Here is a 20594-nt window from a genome sequence, read left to right as displayed (position 1 = left end):
AGACACCATTAGTGGGGTTAAATATTACCAGTAAATGCTAGGTAAAACCAGAGTGTCCTATTTTCTGTAAAAAGGTACCTGTGACTGTGTTCATAAATAAAATTCTGTTTGGGTATGATATTCAGTAGCAACCTCTAGCAGGATTATAACTGATTTTTATTTTCTTTAGAATTTTCTAAACTTGCTACATTTTTACAGTGAATATTTATATCTGTGATCAAAATAAAAGCATAGTTGCTTCTATATAGTAGGATTATAACTGATTTTTATTTTCTTTAGAATTTTCTAAACTTGCTACGTTTTTACAGTGAATATTTATATCTGTGATCAAAATAAAAGCATAGTTGCTTCTATATAGTCATGCTGAGCTAGCACCCATGCCTGGAATTGGACTGGGCCACACCTCTGCTGCACCCACTGCTTCCCACGGCCTCTGGTCCATGGACGACCCTCCCCCCCCCCCCCCCCCCCCCCCCGCCGCAAATGAACGAACTTGAGGCCTTCGTGAAAATGTGGAAGCAGGACCCGAGCATTCTGCACACCAAGGAAATACACTTCCTGAGAGTGGTTGGAGAACATGGTGGGTTAAATACCACCTGCAACAGTGAATAAAAACAGATAGTAAGAAGGTGGAGGAAAACATAAGACAGATGAACCATCAAGCAAGGAAAGTGGTCTAGAAATTGACAGTGAAGGTGTGATTGAACCAGATACCAATGTCCCTCAAGAAATGGGAGGTGAAAATATAGAGATGAGTGAGGAAATGATGGATCCAACAAATGATAAAATAGTGGCTGTTTTTGATGCCCTAAGTGATGATGAATTGCAGAAAGCCATTGATTTGTTCCCAGATGCCATCAAGCTGAATCCTCACTTGGCCATTCTGTATGCCAGGAAAGCCAGTGTCTTCATTAAATTATAGATACCAAACGCTGTCATGCAAGACTGTGACAGAGTCGTGGAAATAAATCCTGACTCGGCATTACAAGTGGCGTGGGAGAGCCCAGACTTTGGGGTCATGGGAAAGAAGCAGCACAATTGTGCCCATGCTTGTGAACTGGATTATGATGAAGATGCTAGTGCTGCGCTGAGAGAAGTTCACTGAAGGCCCAGGAAATTGCCAAACATCAGAGAAGGTATGAGTGAGAAATTGAAGAGTGAAAGAAAACACGAAGAGCAAGAGATCGAAGAAAGAATAGAAAGTAGGGTTAAGAACCTTGGGGAAGAGTGTGAGGGTGCCCGGAGAGAGGAAGAAGCTAGATGACAGGAGCTCAAACTGGCTCTCTTCCGGGTGGCTTTCCTGGGGGCAAGCCTGGAGTGGCAGAAATGCCTGGGCTCAGTGAAGCCCTTAGTGAGCCAAAGGTTCTTACGGCTGTGCAGGATCCAGAAGCTCCGGTGGCCTTCTAGGACATGGCAAACGTGTCCGGTATCAGAGCATTCCAAAGGTGATGAATCTCATCGGTAAATTGTCAAATTTGGAGGTCAAGCATAATGGCCTTCTGACAGGTAAAACCCTTGCTGAAGGAAAAGCAGCTTAGATCACCTCATGGACGTTGCAGTAATACAAACCAGTTTACTGCCCTTCCCGTGAAGAAGGGGCGCCGTGAAGAAGGGGCGCCGTGAAGACGGCCTCTACCCCTCTGCCCCACGTGCAACCAAAGTGTCTATAATTATAGAGGTTCACCACTGGGTATTCATTCGGGTGAGGTTTTCCTAGTAGGAGTTACTAGGAATCCCTTCTAGGAATTTTATTCCTTAAACGTATTTCAAAACAAGTTTTAAAAGGGTATGTTAATTCCAAAAAAAGACAAAAACATAGTTGTTACAACTGTTGATAATTTGTATACTGCTTCTGCATTGAGCATATATTGCCTTTCGAGTTTAAAAAAATCACCAAAATACACTTCACCTTGGAGGAAAAAATGAAGAGCGTCAGTAATGGTTTGTATGAGTCTGTAGTATAGTTTATATACCCCTTCATTCTGCTTTCTTCCGGGAGTTCCTAATGGGAGTCCTATTGCCCTCTGAGGAAAAATTGGGCAGTTTTGTTTGTTACCAGTGATTGCAGATGTGTAGGGTTAGATGGTCAAGAATGCTAAATTTAGGGGCACCTGAGTGGCTCAGTCGGTCGAGCGTCTGACTTCGGCTCAGGTCATGATCTCACAGTTTGTGGGATCGACCCCCGCGTCGGGCTCTGTGCTGACTGCCAGCTCAGAGCCTGGAGCCTGTTTCAGATTCTGTATCTCCCTCTCTCTCTGACCCTCCCCTGCACACTCTCTCTCTCTCGCTCTCAGAAATAAATAAAACTTTAAATTAAAAAAAAAGAATGCTAAGTGTAACTGTACAACTCCACACAAGATACGTTTTTTTCATGCAAAATGGTAATACCAACACCCTTGATAAGGAAGTATGGCATCTCCTAGAATAATTTGGGAAATGTAGTTTCTGTTCAAAGTATTTTGTTTTTATAGGTTAGTAAAATTACAGAATTATACACAGTTTATTACTTTGTGGCTCAGCAAGACCTTTAAGATGGATACTTTGTTTTTTGTTTTTTGTTTTTTTAAGGACATGTTCCAGAGATCCAACACAGGCTATTGCCAACAGACTGAAAGAAATGTATGAAATATATTCTCAGCATTCCCAGCCTGATGAGGATTTCAGTAATTCAACTAAAGGTAAGGCTTAATATTGTCTATATTGCTCTCATTTTTGAAGTTTATATACAGTGTCCTTTCTTGGTAACTAAATCAGAAAAATGAAGGAAAGATTTATGGCTTTAGATTGAGGTCTAGAATATGGATATTCCAGGGTTTTTTTTTTTGTCAACCAAGTGGTTTCTGGGCCCTTCTCTGTGAGAGAAATTTTAGAGTGATGTCTTTTTTTTGTGTTAGACTTCTGGTACTTTGTTTGCAAAATCTTTACTTTCACTTGTGACTAGATGATATTACATATAGAAGTATAGTGATTCTTCAAAATACTAAGAATAAGTTCAGCAGATACAGCTGTCGCATGCTCAGATCTGTTCTAGAAGTTGTTTGATGTTTTGAATTAGAACCAAGTATGAGGGAAATAGTAAACCAATTGTATACCTCTTAGCATAGAGCTGTTCAATTCAAACTTAAAAAAAAAAAAAAGTGACTCTTAATGGAATGCCATGACAGTGCAAATTTCATTCCATAATTTTAGAAAGTTTTGAGCGTTAGTATGGTTACCATGAAGAAAATTAAGAAATCTTAGGAATGATGGGAACAGCAGGTGTAGGAAGTGCATGTATATGAAATAATTGCTTGGTTTTTATATTTTGTTTTGTGGGCAGAGGATGGGATAGACTCTCACTTTCTACAATAATTTCTTTGCATGTGACTTTTGTTTCTTTTATTATTTATGCAGAAATTGCCAGCAAACATTTTCGTTTTGCAGAGATGCTCTACTATAAAGTATTAGAATCAGTTATTGAGCAGGAACAGAAAAGACTAGGAGACATGGATCTATCTGTGAGTAAACCACCAGTGTATTGGTTTGCACGATAAAGTATAGTTCCCTTTTGGCCCCACCCATACAGAACCCAAACTAAATAAAACAAAGACCAAACCATGGCTCTGAGGGACCAAGATTGGCCCCTAAGGAACCTTGTGTTCTGAGTCTCCTTACCTCCAGCCCCCCACTTAGTGTTTCTCAGTGCAGCAGGCCGTGTGCTATAACTTACAGTTTTTATGGGCAGTACGACTCTGTAGTCAAGGATTAAAACATTCAGGGGTGCCTGGGGGCCTCAGTCAGTTAAGTGTCTGACTATTCATTTTGGCGCAGGTCATGATCTCACCGTTCATGGGTTTGAACCCTGTGTTAGCCTCTGGGCTGACAGTGTGGAGCCTGCTTGGGATTCTCTTTCTCTCTCTGCCCCTACCCCTCCATAAATAAATAAACATTAAAAAAAAAAAAAAAAAAGGATTGAAACATTCAGACTTAACCTGAATTTTTGGAATAAATGAACTCATTAACCTGTATACCCTCCTGAAAGCCTTGTATAGCAAGACTAAGTTGAGTGTTGACTAGATAGGACTTGAGCATAAATATTCAGCCAGTGCTTTTTGACCAAGGTAATTACTTTTTGTAGATTTTACTACTCAAATATAAATTGATTTTGAAATAAGTGGTATTTACTTTGACATCAGTGAAATTTTTTAAAAACTGTTTTTTTCATAAAGGTTATTTATAGTGAGAGAGAAGGGGGAGAGGGTCTGAGAGGGGGAAGAGAGAGACTCCCAGGCAGCCTCTGCACTGTTAGTGCAGGGCCTGAGGCAGGGCTCCATCTTGCGAACCTTGTGATCATGACCTGAGCCAAGATCAAGAGTCGGACACTTCACTGAGCCACCTAGGCACCCTAAAACCTATTTTTTAAAATAACATTTTATTTATTTATTTATTAAAATATTTTATTTATTTCTGAGAGAGAGAGAAAGACAGCATGAGCAGGGGAGGGTCAGAGAGAGAAAGAGACACAGAAACTGAAGCAGGCTCCAGGCCCTAAGCTAGCTGTCAGCACAGAGACCGATGCGGGGCTCAAACCCATGAACTGTGAGATCATGACCTGAGCCAAAGTTGGACGCTCTACCGACCGAGCCACCCAGGCGCCCCTAAAATAACATTTTAAAGAAAATTTTAAAATTGACTGATAATTGTTCTAATTTCTTGTAACTATTTACATTTCTTTTTTATATGTAAAATTATGGCTGTAGGAATTTAAAAGTTGTTAATTAATGACAGATTTTAAAATTTTGAAACAGAAGGGTATATAAAACATAGCTGGAGTTGAGGGGCTAATAATAATTATTGGATACTTGTATACTCACTTAAGAAACTAAAACACCATTTTTATTGTAGTAAAATATACATAACATTTACCATTTTAAGCATTTTTAAATGTATAATTCAACAGCATTAAGTACATTCACAGTGTTATGCAACCCTGACCACAAGCCATCTTTAAAACGTTTTCATTATCCCAAACTGAAAGTCTGTACCCATTAAACAGTGACTCCCCATTCCCTTCTCTCTCTAGCTCCTAGTAATCTCTACTTTTTGTCTCCATGAATTTACCTATTCTAGGTGTAATCATACAATATTTATTCTTTTGGGTCTCACTTATTTCACTTGGCATCGTGTTTTCAAGGTTCATCCATGCTTTAATATGTGTCAGAACTTCATTCCTGTTTCAGACTGAATAATACTTGGAATATTATTCACAATATTCAATAGTATATAATTGCCTTTTATTTTGTCAAGTTGTAGGAGTTCTTTATATATTCTGAATATTAATACCTTATCAGATACATACTTTGCAAATATTTTCTCCCGTTCTGTGGGCTTTCTCCTTACTTTGTTGACAGTGTCCTTTGATACACAAAAGGTTTCAATATTTTTAAAAACATTTATTTTTGAGAGAGAGAGAGCGAGTGTGCACAAGCAGGGGAGGGGTCGAGAGAGAGAGGGAGACATAGAATCTGAAGCAGGCTCCAGGCTTCAAGCTGTCAGCACAGAGCTCGAGGTGGGGCTTGAACTCAGAAACTGTGAGATCATGATCTGAGCTGAAGTTGGAAGCTCAACCAGTTGACCCACCCAGGTGCCCCCAAAATATTTTAATTTTTTTTGAAGCCCAGTTTATCTTTTTTTTCCTCCTGTTGCCTATGTGGTTGGTGTCTAAGTAACTTTTTAATTCAAAAATATGTTTATTAAAAAATATGTTAATTCAAAGAATGTTTATGTATAGAGTTGGAATTAATAAGCAAAAATAAAAAAGAAAATGTGATTATGTCTCCTGAGATAAACCTGTTGACTTCTGGTCCATGATGATTTAGCCCGTCACCTGCCTGCCTTCCCCCTGGCTTTTTATGAGTGACCTCTAACTGTAAATACTGTTTTGTAACATGTTTCCATATTATTTTTCCTCCAAGCAACAGGGTATATGTATATTTTTATTGGGGATGTAATTTTTATTAGCGATATTTTACAATATCTAAGATTTTTAGAAGTCCATATACATTCTTTTAATACTTGCTTTTGCTAAAACACGGTCTTATTTATAAAGTTAAGACATGTTTTGTAAGAAAGTAAGCACATACTTCTCACCAACTCAGAAAATAAGACGTTCTGTGGTATTTTTATTTGACTTGACTGGGTAAGAAATGTCCTGTTAGAGTAGGCTTATGTTTCTCAATGTTAATCACTTTCTTTCGTAGGGCATTCTGGAACAAGATGCATTCCATAGATCGCTTTTGGCTTGCTGCCTTGAGGTCGTCACCTTTTCTTATAAGCCTCCTGGGAATTTTCCATTCATTACTGAAATATTTGATGTGCCACTTTATCATTTCTATAAGGTATTTTTAAAAATCTGATACTTAGGAGGAAATTATAGATGAGATGAACTTCCTGTTGTTTGCCAGCTAATTCATTTCACTACCTAAGTACCTCTCTTCTCTTTCTTTTCTTTTTAATTTTTTATTTTTTGAGAGGGAGCTTGAGCAGGGGAGAAGGAGAGGGAGAGCAAGAGCGAGAGAGAGAGAGAAAGAGAATCTTAAGCAGTTTCCATGCTCAGCATGGAGCCCGACCCAAGAGCGTGATCCCACAACCCTGGGACCATGACCTGAGCTGAAGTCAAGAGTTCGATGTTCATGGGGCGCCTGGGTGGCTTAGTCAGTTAAGCGTCCGACTTTCGCTTAGGTCATGATCTCGCGGTTCGTGGGTTCGAGCCCCGCGTCGGGCTCTGTGCTGACTGCCAGCTCAGAGCCTGGAGCCTGTTTCAGAGTCTGTGTTTCCCTCTCTCTCTGACCCTCCCCTGCTCACGCTGTCTCTCTCTCTCCTAGAAATAAATAAAAATATAAAAAAAAAAAAAAAAAGAGTTTGATGTTCAACTGACTGAGCCATCCAGGGGCTCCTTTCTCTTCTCACCTTTTTAATTACATATTTAGTAATTTCTACTCTATTTGGGGAGAAGAAATAGAAGAGTCCTAAGAACTATTTAAATTCTTTTAAGATAATATGAAAACATCTTTGGGCAAAACCATCATTTGATTCTTCCTTTTATCTGACAAAAGCTTTTAGAATATTTTCATTTTATTAGCTAAGTAGCCTTCAAAAAAAGTAGCAAACATGTCATTAGCTAGTTTTATATAGCAACCTTTTTTATTTTATGGATATAACAAAGTGTCCTTCAGAAGAAAATAAAAATTCTCATTCACATGTTATATAGAGGTGCAGAGTGATGGCATTGATTTGGTAGTTGTTTCTCTGTTGATATTATTCGGTATATGAATTTATCTTAATTCTTTCTAATACAGTAGTCCATTTTTAAGTAATCTCTACACCCAACGTGGGGCTCTAAATCACAACCCTGAGATCAAGAGTTCATTCATTCTGAAATGAATAAATTTACCACAATTTCATACATAAAGCCAAAGAATTTAAAACTAATGAAGATGTGACTTATAAAGCCCCCAGATCTCATTACTCCATTTGCTTATTGTAATTGCTAGAAATCCTGACATCAAGCTCTACCAACTAAGCCAGCCAGGTGCCCCTAGAGTTTTTAAATATGAAGTTTTAGGAGTAGTATTTTTCAACTTTAATAAATCAGCATCTTTTTTCTTAAAAAATGTTTAAAATATATCATTATACAAAAGATTGTATATAATTCCATGCATTTTATATATATTATTTATAAAGATAGTGAAAGGAAGACTAGCTGTTTCAAAGTAGTACTATTTTTTACATTTCTATATTTTGATGAATTGTTGTATCTATAAATATGTATAAAACAGTATTTGAATAAATTTACCCATTTTGCTTCACACTTAACAAACAAGTTTTGGGTGAAAAAAATTATTAAACCAAGGGCATTTTTGGTTACTTCAGGTGATAGAAGTATTCATTCGAGCAGAAGATGGTCTCTGTAGAGAGGTGGTAAAGCACCTTAATCAGATTGAAGAACAGATCTTGGATCATTTGGCATGGAAACCAGAGTCTCCGCTCTGGGACAGAATTAAAGACAATGAAAACAGAGTTCCGACTTGTGAAGAGGTTTGTGAAAATACCTTAACATCTTTCTCGAACAGAAGTACATGAGTCTCTAGTCTACTTATATTCCTGTTTCACTGAGAGCAGTTAAACTTAGTTTCTTATGGGAAGTGGATGGGTGGCATTTAGGTTTAATATGGTGCAGTCACCCCTGTGTCTAAGAAAAAACCCCTAAAGCTGTGAGTCAGAAATAATTTGTGATTGCTCCAAGGTTTCAGTGACAGAGCAGGAATTCAGTATGGTCTCTTACTTTTCTGTACGTTAGAGTGATTGATATTCTAACTCTCTAGCTTGGTAATGAAGATGGATTCATATTTAGTATTGTAGTTACTAGTTTTGAATTTTTTAAGCCGCCAGAATTTTTTGCAATCAGTATGAAAATGGAAAAGACAACTGATTTTATTTAGGTTGAATAACTGATGAGCCAAGTTTTCTTTGGCCTCAGACTGTTAGTGTATTTTAATGAAAATGCTTTTTGGAATAATGATATTCTGTGCATCTAATTCTTTATAGGTTATGCCTCCTCAGAACCTGGAAAGAGCAGATGATATTTGTATTACTGGCTCTCCTTTGACTCCCAGAAGGGTGAATGAAGTTCGTGCTGATACTGGGGGGCTTGGAAGAAGTAAGTGTAAAATACTAGGGGGGAATCATTTGGGAACCTCATATCTGGGAATTGAAATTCTGCAGAACTATAAGTGAAGTCAGTAGAGTTTATATAGAAGACAGTATTCTGTGATTATAGTACCACATGGATTGCTTAAAAGTAATGCTTTTTTTTTTTTAATGTTTTATTTATTTCTAGGAGAGAGAGAGAGAGACAGCATGAGCAGGGGAGGGTCAGAGAGAGAGGGAGTCACAGACTGAAACAGGTTCCAGGCTCTGAGCTGGCAGTCAGCACAGAGCCCGACGCGGGGCTCGAACCCAGGAACCGCGAGATCATGACCTAAGCGAAAGTCGGACGCTTAACCGACTAAGCCACCCAGGCGCCCCTTAAAAGTAATGCTTTTGAAGAATATTTAAGAACAGGAAGAGGCATGAAATAACAAGGGACTTTAAAAAGTGAATATAATATGTTCATGTGATTCCTGTATTTTAAGTGTGTGTGTATATATAAGCATACAAAAGGGCTGAAATGGAGAAACCAAACTATTAAGAATGATTATTATTGGATGATAGAATTCCAGGTGCTTTCTGTAAATTTTTAAAGGTGAATACGTATTATTTTTAAAATCAGAAGAAACAGAAAGGCTTCTTAAAGATAGAGCTGTGTGGTGCAATCAGGTAGAGGCAAGCCAGTGAGTTAAAAGTACCAAATGGCCTGAGTGTGTTCAGCTTTGGCTCTGGTCAGTTGAGCTGTGCTACACTGGTTAATACAACAGCAGTGCTGGCCCAAGAAGTACAGAAAAGAGAAGTTTTGCTATTCATCAGGTTGTGTTTAGGCATCTTTTTTGCTTTTTAAGTAATTTCTGTGCTCATTGTGGAGCTTGAACTCACAACCCCAAGATCAAGAGTCTCGTGCTCTACTGACCAAGCCAGCCAGGTTGCCCCACCAGGAAGTTCTTTGTAACATCTTCCAGGTGCAAGGTTTAAGCTTATTAGAGAGTTCTAAATTGTTGGATGCCATTAGGAGGATATTATTGTTTCTGGGTCAGCCTTTTAATATAATTGATAAGTACTTGCTATAGAAGAAAGATCGGTTTTAAAATTAGACATCATTGAGCACCTACGTGGCTCATTTGGTTAAGCGTCTTGACTGTGGCCCAGGTCATGATCTCATGGTTCATGAGTTCAAGTCCCACATGGGGCTCTGCATTGACAGTGAAGAGCCTGCACGGGATTCTCTCTCTCTCTCTCTCTCTCTCTCTGCCCCTCGTCCACTTGCTCACATGCTCGCTCTCTCAAATAAACTTTTTTTTAAAATATTTTTATTTATTTCTAGGAGAGAGAGAGAGAGACAGTGTGAGAAGGGGAGGGTCAGAGAGAGAGGGAGATACAGACTCTGAAATAGGCTCCAGGTTCTGAGCTGGCAGTCAGCACAGAGCCTGACGCGGGGCTCGAACCCATGAACCGCGAGATCATGACCTAAGCGTAAGTCGGACGTTTAACCGACTAAGCCACCCAGGCACCCCTCAAAATAAATAAACTTTAACAAAAAAAAAAAAAAAAAAAAAGAATAAAATCAGGAATCACTTCATGTTCATTTTTTGGAAGAGGAATCATAATGGCTTAGTTATTTTTCTACTTCTCTAATCTATGGGTTAGGACTTTCTTTATACTTATCACTTCTCCATTTTCATGACGTCTCTTAATACTTTACAAGATAATGATCATAATACTTTCTTTGCGACTACTGCTTTGTTCCAAATACAAATCTGCTAAGTTCATTGGCTTCTGTGCCATCTGGAAATTCAAGTGTTAAAACTTTAGTCTGTCATGGGGCGCCTGGGTGGCTTAGTCGGTTAAGCGTCCGACTTTCGCTNTCTTTTGTACTACAGTCCAACTAGAGTCACGGAACCAGAGGAATTATTTGTTGAGACTTTATATTTGGTCAATGCATTCACCTTTCTTCTGTGTAAAAAAACAACTTTAAAAAACATCTGCTATCGGGGCGCCTGGGTGGCTTAGTCGGTTAAGCGTCCGACTTTCGCTTAGGTCATGATCTTGCGGTTCGTGGGTTCGAGCCCCGCGTCAGGCTCTGTGCTGACTGCCAGCTCAGAGCCTGGAGCCTGTTTCAGTCTGTGACTCCCTCTCTCTCTGACCCTCCCCTGCTCACGCTGTCTCTCTCTCTCTCTCCTAGAAATAAATAAAACATTAAAAACAAAAACAAAAACTTTAGTCTGTCAGCACTTCTCCTGTGACTCCCCTTATGACCTCCCTACAATATATTTTTAAATTTAAAAACTCACCGATGTGCAGATTATCTAGCTAGATACAGAAGAGAGAAGGGATTGCTGCTTAAACATTAAGCCACTGGTGTGAATATTATAACAAGACTGAGCCGTAATAGTTCGAGTTTGTTTTATTTGAGATGAAGCAGCTTTGGAAACAGAGAGTGGTGATGGTCACCCAACACTGAACGTATTTAATGCCACTGAATTGTATGGTTAAAATGGCAAATTATATGTTACATATATTTCTATTAAAAATGAATTAACATAGTATACGAAAAACCATTGATTTGTATAATTAAGTGATTAAAATGTATGTGAATTACGGGGCACCTGGGTGGCTCAGTCGGTTAAGCGTCCAACTTCAGCTCAGGTCATGATCTCATGATTCGTGGGTTCGGGCCTCGTGTCAGGCTCTGTGCTGACAGCTAGCTCAGAGCCTGGAGCCTGCTTCAGAGTCTGTGTCTCCCTCTCTCTCTGACCCTCCCCTGCTCACACGGTCTCCCTCTCTCTCAGAAATAAATTAAAAAAATTAAAAAAAAATTTTTTTTAAATGTATGTGAATTACATCTCATTAAGGTTTAAAAAGTACAGTAAACTTAACTTGAGTCCAAATCACATATATCCTTTCCTGCTGAAGAACATTATTGAGTTTTAGTAATTTTCTATATGTGGAAGAAGACAAAGATGAAAATTTATAAAACGGGGGGGGGGGGGGGGGAATGCTCCCAGACGACATCACAGCGATATAAAGTTCGTCATGTTCCCCTGTCAAGTAGTGGCTTTACAGTGAGATCACATCATGCTTGAGTGGCAGGTAGAAATTGAATATAGTCAAAAGTATCATAGGGAAATAGAATCATTCTTTAAACTGCCCCTAAATCACAAGGCCCTGGGGCCATGGAGTCTGGTTTGATGCAGCAGAAGCTGGAATGAAGTAGGGAGCACTGTGAAACAGAGAAATTCCTGTGTTTAAATTTTGCTCTTCATAGTGTTCGGTTGAATTCTCATTAGTTGAACATGGCTATGACACGGCCCCTGTAATGTTTTTTATGAAGTATTTCTAACACTGATTAGTTCTGAACATACAGCTGGGACAGAAGTCAGATCTCAGTTTCCTCGAGTGGAAATGTTTTGGTTTTTCTGTTGTTTGACCCCAGGCATGACGTCTCCCGCGACACTATATGACAGATACAGCTCCCCGACAGCCAGCTCCACCAGGAGGCGGCTGTTTGTCGACAACGATAGCCCGTCTGATGGAGGGACACCGGGGCGCATTCCCCCACAGCCCCTAGTCAGTGCTGTCCCTGTGCAGAACGTATCTGGGGAGGCTGTTTCTGTCACTCCCGTTCCTGGGCAGACTTTGGTCACCATGGCAACAGCCACCGTCACAGCCAACAATGGACAAACAGTGACCATTCCTGTACAAGGTAAGGAAGGCAGGGTGGGATATTGAGTTCTTTTCGGTGGCCTTAAATGGAAAGTCACCCGAGGTTTGGCTGGAATGACCCTATGAGACAAGAGTGGAGGGGGGAAGGAGGTCGAGAGGGGAGAAGGCGGGAACCCGTGCTTGGAGAGCCTTTCATCGTCATCATTTTCTGTACTGTAGGCATTGCGAATGAAAACGGAGGGATTACGTTCTTCCCAGTCCAGGTCAATGTTGGAGGGCAGGCGCAAGCCGTGGCTGGCTCCATCCAGCCCCTTAGCGCTCAGGCCCTGGCTGGAAGCTTGAGCTCTCCGCAGGTGACAGGAACAACCTTGCAAGTCCCTGGTCAGGTGGCCATTCAGCAGATCTCCCCAGGGGGACACCAGCAGAAACAAGGCCCACCCCTGACCGGCAACGGTATCAGGCCCAGGAAGACCAGCTCTTTATCGCTTTTCTTTAGAAAGGTAATTTGTCGTGTACCCTTCCCAGGGCGTGAGCTTGGGAAATAGAAGTGTAAGCAAGTAAGCAGAGTTTGAAACGCTTTTGTTTATCTACCAGGTTTACCACTTGGCAGGTGTCCGCCTTCGGGATCTTTGTGCGAAATTGGATATCTCAGATGAACTGAGGAAAAAAATCTGGACCTGTTTTGAATTCTCCATAATTCAGTGTCCTGAACTTATGATGGACAGACATCTGGACCAGTTGTTAATGTGTGCTATTTATGTGATGGCAAAGGTGAGTACCAGTTGGAATATAAAAGGAAAAAGAAAGAACCTACTTCCTTAATCTCAGAACACTTTTAATAGTTGTAACGGGATAGAATTCACCTACCATGTATTCACTCATTTAAAATGTCCAGCTCAGTGGCTTTTAGTACGATTACAGAAATGCGCAGCCATCACTACAGCAGATTTTAGGACCTAATATTCCATTGTTTGAATATATGATATTTTGTTTATCCACCGATGACCACCTGGGTATTTTCACGATTTGGCTGTTTGAACAATGCTGCTGTGAACATTTGTGTACAAGATTTTGCATGGACATGTTTTCATTTCTCTTTGGTACATACCTAAAAGTGGATTGCTGGGTAGGTACTCTGTTTAACCATTTGAGGAACTGCTGGACTATTTTTCCAAAGTCACTGCACCATTTTATGTTTTCCACCAGCAGTATGTGAAGGTCCTGATTTCTCTGCATTTTTGTCAGCACTTTTTATTATCAGACTTTGTTTTTCAAAATACCTTCTTGAGGTGAAATTCACATAACATAAATTAGCCATTGTTAAATGAACAATTCGGTGGCATTTAGTCCTTTCCCAGTATTGTACAGCCAACCTTTATCTCGTTCCAAAACATTTCTACCCCTGCAGAATAAAACTGCTTTTTTATTAGGTAGGTTCTCTCTATTCCCTGTCCCCTTAGCTGCTGGCACCCACCCTTCTACTTTCTGTCTGTGAATTTGACTATTGTACAATATTTGTCTTTTTGTGACTGCTTTTTTTCAATTAGTATAATGTCCTCAAGATTCATCTGTGTTGTCGCATGAGCTGTAACTTTCTCCCTTTTTAAGGCTGCACAATATTCCTTTATATGGATGTACCACATTTTGTTTATCCAGTCATCCATTGATGGCCCCTTGGGTAGCTTCTACTTCTTAGCTGTCGCTCCAGTGGACATGAGGGTATGGATGTCTGTTTGAGTTTTTGGTTTCATTCTTTTGTGTATCTACCCAAGAGTAGAATTGTTGAGTCATACGGTAGTTCTGTATTTAATTTTTTTTGAGAAACTTGCCATATTTTACACAACAGCTGTACCGTTTTACATTCCTACCAGCAGTGCAGGAGAGTGTCTAGTTTCTCTACATCCTTACCAATTTATTTTCTGTTTTTTATTATAGTCATCCCAGTGAGTATTGATCAATACGTTATAGTGGTTTTGATATGCATTTCCCTAATGACTGATTATGTTGAGTGTCTTTTATTGTGCTTTATTGGTTATTTATTTGAGTTTTTAATTCCGGCCATCCCAGTCAGTCATTCACTTCCGGGTCATTTTGTATCTTCTTTGGCGAAATATCAGTTTAAATCCTTTGCCCATTTTTGAATTGGATCGTTTGCATTTTGTTTGTGATTGAGCTGTAGGAGTTCTTTATATATTCTGGTTGCAAATGTCATATCAGAAATCTGCAAATTTTTTTTCTCACTTATTCTCCCTCATTCACACTCTCATTTCACTTATTTGATAGTGTTATTTGAAGCATAACAGTTTTTTATTTTGATGAAGTTAGTTTATCTAGTTTTTCTTCGTTGCTTATACTTTTGTGTCCTAAGAGCACATTGCCAAATCCAAAGTCATGAATATTTATCTCTGTTTTCTTCTAAGAGTTGTATCATTTTCTCTCTTACATTTAGGTCTTTGATCCATTTCTAGTCATTTTTATATGTGGTAAGAGGTAGGAGCCCAATATTATTCTTTTGCACGGGCCTGTCCAGTTGTCCCAGCACTGCTGTTGAAGAGAAGAACATTCTTTCTCCACAGATAGTCTCAGCACCCTTGTCAAAAAGTGTCAGTTGACCACAGACACATGGGTTTATTTCTGGACTCTCAACTCTGTTCCACTGATTTGCATATCTATCCTCGATTACCATCTACTGTAGATCTTTCTCTCTCTTGATTACTATTAATTTGACCTAAGTTTTAAAATCAGGAGATGAAAGTCCTTCCTCTTAGTTCTTCTTTTTCAGATTCAGTTTGGCTAGTCTAAGTCCTTTGGCGTTCTTTATGAATTTTAGAATCAGCTTGTCAATTCTGACTTCTTGCCACAAAGAAGTCAGCTAGCATTCTGATAGGATTGTGTTGACTCTATAAATCAATTTGGGGAGTATCGCCATCTTAACAAATTTTCACCATCCATCTGTAAATGTAGGTTATTTCCCCCTTTATTTAAAAAAATTATTTACTTTCTTTCAACAGTGTTTTGCCATTTTCATAGTATAACTTTTACACTTTTTTTGTTGACTTTATTCCTGTATCTTCTTTTTGATGTTATAATAAATACAGTTGTTTCCGTTGGATGTGCTCATTGCAGGTACAGAGAAATATCGTCGATTTTTGTGTCCTGCAACCTTGCTGAACTCATTTATGAGTTCTAGTTTAGTAGGTTCCTTAGGATTTTCTGTGTACAAGGTCATGTAATCTGCTTATAAAAGGAATTTTACTCTTGTTCATACTGCATGCCTTTTATTTTTCTTTCCTGATTGTTCTGGCTGGAACCTCCAGTACAGGTGTTGAATCAAAGTGTTGAGAGCAGAACTTCTTTTGTTTCTCATCTTAGAAGGAAAGCACCATTAAAGTATGATAGCAACTGTAGTTTTGTTCATGACTGAAAAAACTTTTATCAGGTTGAGGAAGTTCTGACATATTTTTTTTTTAGTGTTCTTATTTTGAAGCGTGTTGGAAATTGTCAGATGCTTTTTCTGCATCTATTGAGATGATTATGTGTTTTTTTAATTCTGCTGGTATTTAGATATCAGTATTAGATATAAATATAGATATAATTTGGAGATATTCAATATTTACTAATACTTAAATGTGTATTATATTTCTTTTCATACATTACCAACCTTGCATTTGAGGTAAATCCCACTTGGTCGTGGTGTATAATTCTTTTTATATGTTGGTTCAGTTATAGATTCAGTTTGCTTGTATTTTGTTTAGGAATTCTGTCCTATTCATTTTTTAAATTTTTTAAAAATATTTGCTCTTGAGAGAGAGAGAGACAGAGGGTGAGTGCGGGAGGGGCAGAGAAGGAGAGGGAGATAAGAATCTGAAGCAGGCTCCAGGCTCCATGCTGTCAGTACAAAGCCTGAGATAGGGCTCGAACTCACAAACCATGAGATCATGACCTGAGCCAAAGTCGGACACCTCACTGACTGAGCCACCAGGCACCGCAACCTTTTTTTAATTTTTTATTTTTTAATATATTTTTTAAATGTTTTATTTATTTCTGAGAGAGAGAGACCGCATGAGCAGGGGAGGGTCAGAGAGAGAGGGAGACACAGAATCTGAAACAGGCTCCAGGCTCTGAGCTGTCAGCACAGAGCCCGACGTGGGGTTCGAACCCACGAACTGTGAGATCGTGACCTGAGCCGAAGTCAGACGCTTAACTGACTGAGCCACCCAGGTGCCCCTGCAACTTTTTTTTTTTAAAGTTTGTTTATTTTGAGGGAGACAGAAACAGCAGGAGTGGGGGGCCGGGGCAGAGAGACAGAGGGAGATAAAGGCTGCCCCTGTTGATCTGCCATGAGTTGTTCTATCCACTATTGTAAGTGGGGTATTGAACCCTCCAGATACTATTGAATTATCTGTTTCTCGCTTTATTTCTGTTTTTATTTCATATATTTTGATGCTGTCATTAGGTGCATTGTTTATAATTGTTACAGCTTCCTACTGGATTGACCCTTTTATCATTTATGAAATGTTCCTCTATATCTCTAGTAACTTTTACTTTTTGTTCTAAAGTCTGTAGTGTAATATTTGCACAGTCACCCAACTTTCTTGAAATTGCTGTTTATATAGTATAGCTCTTTCCATCCTTCTTTCAAATATATTTGTATATTTTAATTTATTTTTGAGAGAGAGAGACAGTGTGTGTGTGCAGGGGAGGAGCAGAGAGTGAGGGAGAGAGAGAATGCCAGACAGTGCTAGCACAGAGCCTGATGCAGGGCTTGATTCCACAAACCATGAGATTATGACCTGAGCTGAAATCAAGAGTCGGACGCTTAACCAACCAAGCCAGTGAGGTGCCCCTAAGGTATATTTCTTCTATAGAGTATAGTTGGATATTTTTTATTTTATTAATTTTTAAAGTTAATTTATTTTGAGAGAGAGAGAGGGAGAGTGCAGTTGGGGAATGGGCAGAGGGAGGGAGGGAGAATCCCAAGCATGTGGGGCTCAAATTCACAAACCATGAGATGATGACCGAAGCCAAAATTGGACACTTAACTAAGCCACCCAAGTGCCCCTGGATATCTTTTTTAATCCAGTCTGACAGTGTTTGCTTTTTGGTTGTGTTGTTTAATCCAGTCACATTTAGTGTTACTATCATTTTACTTTTTATATGTGTCTGTCTTTTTGGTCCTCTAGTCCTTTACTATTTTCATTTGCACTAGATGAATACTTTGTGATACAGCATTGTTTTCAGTAGTGTCTTTTTCCATTTTTAAAAATTATTTTCTTAATGGTTCCTTTAGGGTTTACCATATACATCTCTTTCCCTCCCTCCCTACTTTCCCCCCCGGTTTTATTGAGATAAGTGTACGCCATAGAGTGTACAGTGTAATGAACTGATACATGTATATATATTGCATTTCAGTTACCATAGGTTAGTTAACATCCATCACCTCACAAAGCTTTCTGCGTAGTCAGAACACTTGAGGTCAATGCTGTTACCAACTTTCAAGTATATAATACAGTATTGTTAATTATAGTCACCATGCTTCGTTTTAGATCTCCAGAACTCGTTCATCTTGTTACTGGAAGCTTGTACTCTCTGACCAACATCTCCCCAATTTCCCCACTCCTGCATATGTACGTCAACTATATCAAAATCATCTTCAGATTTATACTAACTGAACTCCAGTGAGATACAAAGGTGTTATATATAGCTGTTTCCTTTTAATCTTTTGTGGTATACTGTGATACATATTACATCTATAAATGTAATAAATCCAACAATTACATTGTTATTTTAGAATTTTACAACTTTTAAGGAACTGAGAGAAGGAGTAAATTTATAGCTTTTGTTATCTTAATCTTATCATTTCTGATTCTCTTTATTCGTTCCTGTGGTTTCAAGTTGTCATCCGGAGTCATTTCTTTAGGCCAGTACGGCTTTCCTCCTCCTCTTGTGCTGGTTTTCTCAGATGTTTCACATTTTTGTACGCTTTAGGTCCGATAATTCATTATATATGTATTGTTTTATACAGTGGCTTTTTAAATCAGTGAAGGAGGAATAAGCATTTATTTATCCTGTCTTTACAGTTACATAATTATCTTTACCAGGGCTCTTTGTTTTTTTATGTGTATTTGAGTTACTGAGGTCATTTGCTTTTTTTTTTTTTTAAGATTTTATTTTTGTGTTTTCACCCAATGTGGAGCTCAGACTCACAACCTTGAGATCAGGAGCTGTGTGCTGTACCAACTGAGACACCCAGGCTCCCCACAGGGTCACCTGCTTTTAGTTTAAAGAACTTTCAGTATTTCTTGTAAGATAGGTCTGTTAGCAGACCTAACACTGTTTTTTGTTTTATCTGAGATTGTATTTATTTGTCATTCATTTTTGAAAGATAACTTTGCTGGACACTGAATTCTTAGCTTTTTACTTTAAGCACTTTGAATGCATTGTTCTACTGTCTCTGAGCTTCCGTAGTTTCTGATGAGAAGTTGCCTGTTGTTTTCTTGGGGTTTCTTATTAGTAAGCAGGAAGTTGTTTTTTGTCTTGATGCCTTCAAGATTTTCTCCCTTCCTTTGGCCTTCAGCATCCTCACTATATGTCTGGGTACAGATCTCTTTGCAATCATCCTAACACTTGGAATTCTTAGAACTTCCTGGATGTATGGCTTACTGTTTTTTAAATAAATTTGGGAAGCATTGAACCTTAATTTCTTTTAACAGTTTTTCTGCTTCTCTCCTGTGGATGTTTGTTGAATGATGTTCACGCCTCCCTGAAACTGTTGCTTTTTCTTCCTTCCCTTTTCTCTGTTCTTCAGATTGCACAGCCCATCACGTTTGTTAATTCTTTTTTTCCTTGCCAGTTTAAATCTGTTTTGTCCCTCTGGTGAATTTTTCATTTGTTAACTGTACTTTTTTTAGTCCATGTCTTTGTTCAGATACCACTCACTCCCTGTCTTGTTATTGAATTTTAATAGGTTTTCTTGAATAGGTACTTCTTTATGTTTTATATGCCCTTAGGACCATTTCCAGAGACTTGAAGTAGTTGTTTATTTATATTATTGTCACCACTTTCACTGGGGAGCAGATTCACAGAGCTCTTCAAAATATTTTGCTTGAAGTCAATTTCTCTCTCAAGGTACTCTTATTATTTGCCAGGTCACAAAAGAAGATAGGTCCTTCCAGAATATTATGCGTTGTTACAGGACTCAGCCACAAGCCCGGAGCCAGGTAACTCTATTTTCTCTGAGGGTGAAAAGAACTTCGAGTCTTTGATAAGTATAAAAAATTAACCACAGTTGATTCTATGGCCTTTTCTCTGGGATTAAAAACTAAGATTCTACTTTAAGAAAGTCTTTTCTTTAATCTTCTTTAATTATGGACAACTTCCCATCTTGATTAGTTTAAGCCCTCTTTTCTCAAAAGATGAGGTGAGATATTTGATTTCTTCTTAATTCAGATAATCACAAGATAGACGTCAGTTGAGGAAGCTGTTTGGTTTCTGTGTGGCCTTTCAGGCTGGTTTGGTTCCCAAACTAGTACTGTACCTTCAACCAAGGCACTAAATGAAAACTTAAATGAACAGTATTAAACATAAACTGAGTTTTATCTCAAAGGATAGGTATGCAGGATCTTTGTATTTGACTTAGAATAACTTATGTTTGGGTGCTAGGGCTGCTCTTTATATCATACTTTGATAGGCCCGTATTTGGAATTTGAGGTCAAACAGGCCCCAAAATAAGTCCTGGATCTGTTATTTAATAGATCTTTGACCTTGACTGCATTTGTTAACCTCCCTGAGGAGGACAACTCTACCAAATGGAGTTGTGAGATTTAAACACCAGGTCAAGGTCATATAGTCTAGGATATGCTCAATGAATCTGTCCCCTTTTTGTGGTCTCTCTAAAGGTGTATAGAAGTGTTTTGATAAAAGGGAAAAGGAAAAGAAGAAATTCTGGTAGCAGTGACAGCAGAAGCCATCAGAATTCTCCAACAGAACTAAACAAAGACAGAAGTAAGTGTTTAAGATCTTTACGAACCCTTAAAAAAACAAAATTAGGAGGTTTTCACTTTTTAGGCCTAGAGACTAAGGCTCACAAAATGAAATTACAACTAGAGAAACTGAAAATATTGGCAAAACATTTGTTGGAAGAAACAGAGCTCTAGATTTAGTGGCAAAGCTGTTTGTCCTTCATCCTGTAGCCTGGAGGCATATTGTGCGTAACGTTTTTCTCCAGGGACAGGAGACAA

At 38.7% G+C, this 20594-nt stretch overlaps 1 protein-coding gene and 1 pseudogene across 4 annotated transcripts in view; both read left to right on the top strand.

Annotated features, from left to right (window-relative positions):
- RBL2 (RB transcriptional corepressor like 2) overlaps positions 1-20594 on the top strand; it is a 52331-nt gene that overhangs the window by 23754 nt on the left and 7983 nt on the right. For 3 of the 4 annotated variants that reach the window (XM_039241422.1, XM_039241405.1, XM_039241432.1), the window contains 10 exons: positions 2569-2678; positions 3394-3497; positions 6240-6377; positions 7912-8076; positions 8587-8698; positions 12125-12394; positions 12574-12854; positions 12949-13125; positions 19503-19574; positions 20253-20358. In XM_039241422.1, coding sequence (XP_039097353.1) covers positions 2569-2678; positions 3394-3497; positions 6240-6377; positions 7912-8076; positions 8587-8698; positions 12125-12394; positions 12574-12854; positions 12949-13125; positions 19503-19574; positions 20253-20358 — 1535 coding nt within the window. The remainder of the gene's footprint in view (positions 1-2568; positions 2679-3393; positions 3498-6239; positions 6378-7911; positions 8077-8586; positions 8699-12124; positions 12395-12573; positions 12855-12948; positions 13126-19502; positions 19575-20252; positions 20359-20594) is intronic. The other variant, XM_039241413.1, reaches the window with a different exon arrangement.
- On the top strand, positions 484-2105 carry LOC120237952 (annotated as a pseudogene).

Source organism: Hyaena hyaena, unplaced genomic scaffold, assembly GCF_003009895.1.
Source record: "Hyaena hyaena isolate Hyena2069 unplaced genomic scaffold, ASM300989v1 scaffold_7, whole genome shotgun sequence".
Taxonomy (NCBI): domain Eukaryota; kingdom Metazoa; phylum Chordata; class Mammalia; order Carnivora; family Hyaenidae; genus Hyaena; species Hyaena hyaena.
The sequence above is the reverse complement of the archived record's forward strand: the minus strand, read 5'-3'. Positions and strand labels throughout refer to the sequence as shown.